The sequence below is a fragment of the Fulmarus glacialis genome, unplaced genomic scaffold (assembly GCF_000690835.1).
Source record: "Fulmarus glacialis isolate BGI_N327 unplaced genomic scaffold, ASM69083v1 scaffold49185, whole genome shotgun sequence".
Lineage (NCBI taxonomy): Eukaryota > Metazoa > Chordata > Aves > Procellariiformes > Procellariidae > Fulmarus > Fulmarus glacialis.
This window is the reverse complement of record NW_009215911.1, coordinates 12,133-17,215: the sequence shown is the minus strand read 5'-3', so window position 1 is coordinate 17,215 and position 5,083 is coordinate 12,133. Positions and strand designations below refer to the sequence as shown.

At 39.0% G+C, this 5,083-nt stretch overlaps 1 protein-coding gene across 1 annotated transcript; it reads left to right on the top strand.

Annotated features, from left to right (window-relative positions):
- Positions 1-130: 130 nt before the first annotated feature.
- On the top strand, positions 131-4,748 carry LOC104077742 (carbonic anhydrase-related protein-like; the record flags this gene model as incomplete). Its single annotated transcript, XM_009579091.1, has 2 exons — positions 131-322; positions 4,234-4,748. Coding segments are annotated over 2 exons (380 nt in total), but the record flags the coding sequence as incomplete, so codon positions are not given.
- Between the last annotated feature and the right edge of the window lie 335 nt (positions 4,749-5,083).

Genomic DNA, 5,083 nt, shown 5'->3' with positions numbered 1-5,083 from the left:
CCCCCCTTCCCGCGCCGGTGGGCAGCAGCGAGGCGGTCGGTGAGGGCGGAGAGGGTCCGGCTGCCCCGGGAAGCCGCCGTGCAGCGCAGGGTGCCGGGTCTCCCCGTAACGGCTTTCCCTTGTGCCTCAGGAGTGGAGTGGGGGCTGATTTTTCCTGATGCTAACGGGGAGTACCAGTCGCCTATTAACTTGAACTCGAGAGAAGCTAAATATGACCCCTCGCTCCTGGAAGTGCGTTTGTCGCCAAACTACGTAGTGTGTCGTGACTGTGAAGTGATCAACGACGGGCACTCAATTCAGATTGTCCTGAAGTCAAAATCAGGTATGCTGAAACACGGGCTTTGCTTTCCCCCCTGAAGCTTGTGTTGCCTTAAGACTCGCTGGACATGTATCCTGGAGCGTAGGAACAGCAATTGCTCCCAGCAGCAAGCGGTTGTGCTCATTCGGCATGGACCGCGGCCGGTATGAGTGTTGCTGTTGACTTTGGTAGGAAAAGGAGCAAGCTTGGCAATAGGAGCTGCAAGTTTCAACGCCAAACTGGATGGTCAGTCAGATTGCTTCACAGCATGTCCAGAATTTCCTCTTGTGGTGGTGTCATCTAATTCACTGGCATTAACAGCTGTTTGCATTCAGAAGCAGTCCAGACTATCGCTAAGGCAGTGTGATGCCAAACTATTTTGTACAGCTGGCAAAATTTGTCCTTGGTCTGAAGACCATGTAAGTTAAAAAAGCTTCTTCCATTAATTTGAGTGGGTTCTGAATACTAACTACAGAACTGGGCAGCTTAAGATAGATACTCCAGTTACATACATGCTTACAATATTGATGAAGAGCAGGTAGCAAAGCAGTCCTCATTTCTTAAAGGGTTTTTTGGTGTCATTCATCAAATAAAAATTAAAAGCAAATAATAAAAGAAACAATTCCAACTTAAGTGAAATTGCAGTATCTCATTCAGAGCTTTCATCTGGGTAAACTATTCTGTAGGAAGGAGACAACTGTCAAGAAAGTAAGGAGAAAAAAAGTCCATTGTGCTTTCCAGCACTGTGATAGTTCTTACCATGTATTTGGAAGAGCATCCAAGTTATTTTAACCAATCTTAGCTAGTAACAGCCTTTTGGGGGCATTTAAACAGCCAAACATTGTCAAACCATGAGACATTCCAACTTTTGTTTCCTTCTGAGATCCCAGTAGTCCTGGGAGGTACAGCTGTGCTGAGAGTGAGGGAGTCAGTTCAGTTTTACACTGAATTCTTTAAAAAGGAAGGGTTTGTTATTTTAATAATGATGCTTGCCTTTATAATTTCCTTTCCATGATGAGTTCCATGTATTATTGCAACACAGAACATTTTTTCCACAGAATTTTGCAGATTTGCAATAGAATAGAAATTTTGTAATTCCAGTCAGTTTTACTGCCTTCATCAGAAGCAGAGCTCTTTTCCCAAGGAGTAAGGTTCTCTCTGCAGGATCAGGAAGGTTCTTGAATTCTCCTGTGGAGGAAGTGAGACTGACCATAAACGACGGCATCGCTTGCATGCCAAAATGCAACTCCTTCAGCCCTACCTTTCCCAAGCGTAACTTAGTAGCAATAACTAATGAGATGGGACCAACACACCTAAATGCATGTGCAAAACCATTGGAGACTTAGGAGAAAGACAGACTTGTTTTTAAACTTGAATGCAGTGTGATGCCGGGTTGATGAGTCTTGAAATAGAAAAAAGTGTGAAATAGAATAAAAGTTTATGACTGCGATATGGAATTACGATTTAGGAAATCATCTTTTAGTTTCAGCTTTTCCTTAGATTTCATGTTACTTAATTTCCCATCCTCCATGTGTTAACTGGGGATAATTTTTCCATTTTTGGGAGGGGGAAGACAACGTTTGTTATCCCTACCAAGAGGAGAAAAGAGTTAATAAGCTGTTTGACCTAGTATTCTGGCCAATTTTCAGGGATTGCGGAAACTCCTGCAGCTTCTTTTCCTCACAGGGGATCTCTGATGACAAATCCATTTAGCCAGATTATTTTAATGGGAACTGTTGAGCACTAAATGCTTTTGAAACTCTGTCCAATTAATGTGCAAGAGATCCTCATCTACTGTAATGTTAACAGTCAAAGAAAAACTTCTTTGTGGAAAAAAGTAAACTGATTAAGATACATATTAAAAATCAATTTGTCATTACTGGCGATTGATTTCATCCTTTAATTCAGGACACGCAGTCCATCTGGAATTCCCAAATCCTTCTCATTATTTAATTGCAAACATTTTCACAGGCTGCTTCCACTTTGATCATCGTACATGTGTTATGCATTAGGTGGAAGAAGCATGACCAAATGTGTAATGGAATTGTATATTGAAAAATGCTTTAGAGGATATCCTACTAACAGAGAGACTTCTTTTAAGCCAGCAGTGGATTGCGCAGTGGATTGCACAGTGGATGATGGTTTCACAATCATTTTCTAATGAGGATCAAAAATTGCTGAAAGGCAAAGCGAAGTTAAACATGTTTCATGCATTGACAAGGATCAAGATTTGATGAAAGGCAAAGGAAGGATAAACGTGCTTCGTGCATTGGAATACTTTTGTCATGGGATCAATGTTAACTTAAGCTTCAGAAATAAACTCTTTGAAGCTCCTGGAGATCCAGAACTACATCATATAGAGAACATTTGTTCTAGTTACACTTTATCTAGGAGCAGTATTTTAAAACAGAGGAAGTGCTCCATTTTCCTAAGAAATAGCACTAATTGAGTATCATGTTTCTTTTTATTTGTCCAGATTTCCCTAAATACTTCAATGTTCACCAGATTTGTAGATTTTCCATATAGGATATAGGTATAGATAGAATACAGATAAAGCAAGTTTAAGAAGCAAATCTGAATCTATAACTATATTTAGGACATTTCATTTTAGAAACCCTAATGGTTGTTTGGTTAGTTATGAAGAATTATTAAAGGAGGATTAATTGGAATATTTTACTTTTTTCTTCAATGTAATTGCTTATGAAAACCATAACTGATCAGTTTTCTTTCAGGTTTTTTATAGTTCTGTACTTTTGTTTTTGTACAGTTGCAATATGATTTAGCAATGCATAATTGCTAAATTATGTTTTAGTGTTACACTAAGTCTTGTGCTCCAAACTAAGGCTGTTTAGTTTGTGTGTCAAAATAACTTTATATTACGGAACTTTAATTCCCTAAAGCTGTAGGTTATGCAATTAAATAATCCTTATCAATTATCAGAGATTGTAAAAGATTCGTTCAAAGTCTATGAAATGTAAGCTAGAATTTAATGGATTCTGGGGAAGACTGTGGATGCTCTTAAGTAAAATCCAGCCCTGCCTAGAAGCCAATATTCAATGATTTCAGTGGGAAGTTACCTACAGCTTGTGGAGTAATATTTGATCTGAAGCAGATTCAGAAATCTCTGGGCAAAATGTTTCCATTGATTAATTGCAAAGTAGATTGGGCCTCACAAGGTACAATTGCTTGCTTTTACTACTTATGGTGGAAGTCTCTATTAATGCAGAAGTATTGAGCTACTATATACATTTTTTTGGTGTGTTTTGCAATTGTGGGCAGATGCTTTTAAGAAATTCCGGATGTTTAAAAACCTGAAGCAAAAAAAAGTCATCACTGCCTAGAAGCTGTTTTTAAGTAAATGAGGTATGTTGTTGCTCCTGTGTGTAGGTTTGATTATATTTGGATATGGAGGCATTCTGTATGTCTGAAGCCTGACAGGTGGTATATGACTGAACACCTTTACCTAGCAAAATATTGGCGATCAAAAGTTTTCTATCAGTTTCTGTGACTCATAGCAAATATAGATGATGGAGATTAAGCATCAAGTTGGAGGTAGTTACCAGTTCAATTCAGAACCCTTGCCATCTGTTTAGAGCTCACAGCTACTGTCTTGATAAGAGCAATAAACATATTAACTGTTCTGACTGATAAAGGTAAAATGTTTTTATTTTGTGTTATGACCAGCTGTTCTGCCTCAAAAACCAAAGAGCATGACAGCAATTTCACTGTTGTTCGTAACTGCCTGAATTAGTGTTCTGTACCTGCACGGTACTTCAAAAGTAGAGATGTCAAGTCTGTCAACTTTACTCTTCTCCTCTCTAGTACCGCTGATAATAAATAAGCTTGCAACAATCTCCCCATTGTATTTAGAGAATACATTCAGTGGCTTGTCTGCTTCGAAAGCCAAGTTCCTTACCATTTGTCTTCTTTCCCAGTGTTATTAGGGGGGCCATTACCTCGAGGACATGAGTTTGAACTACACGATGTTCGATTTCACTGGGGGAGAGAAAACCAGCGTGGTTCTGAACACACGGTTAATTTTAAGGCCTTTCCCATGGAGGTAAGAGTGACACTGCATTGCATAACACCCGCTAAATGCAAAAGATTTTATTTCATAGCCTGAATTCCTGGTAGTTCAAAAGAGAGTTTCTTTTAGCTCAGCTTTATTGCTTTATATTTCAACTACAAAGCTATCTTGCTGAGGTGTGCTTTAGTACAGGTAAATTAGGATATGCATCTGGAATAGAATGCCTCCAGCACTCATCACATTGTATGATTAATTGGTCATAAAGTTAACTTGCAGAATTATTAACTTCTGTCTTAATAATATTAGTGTTCTAACAAGATCTGCCGTTTCAACACTTCCTATGTCACCTTGACTAATAGCTATAGATGGGGAGAAGTAGCCACTGGAAATATTTCCATGGTGAATAATAACAAGTTAGGTAAATTTGGAGTAAGTGTGGAGCAATTTGTTCATGAAATAGCTTTACATACCTGAAAATTGAAGGTTATGTGATATTCTTGGGTATGTTCTGTAATATCTCAATGAATTAAAATTTGCAAAACAAGCGAAGTGAATAATGCAGTCTGAAAAAATTCAGCTGTTCATGGGGTGTCAGTTTGGGCTCCTAGGCAACGGAAAATGCTGGGACCTATTTCTCCTGCCCTCCAGCAGCCGTTCATCATATTACTTCACTTCGCACTGTCCCATTGCTTACAGTTGTTGAAGAGTGGCTTGGAGTATCCCTTAAAGCCTGGGCTGCAAGACTCGTTTTAACAGAT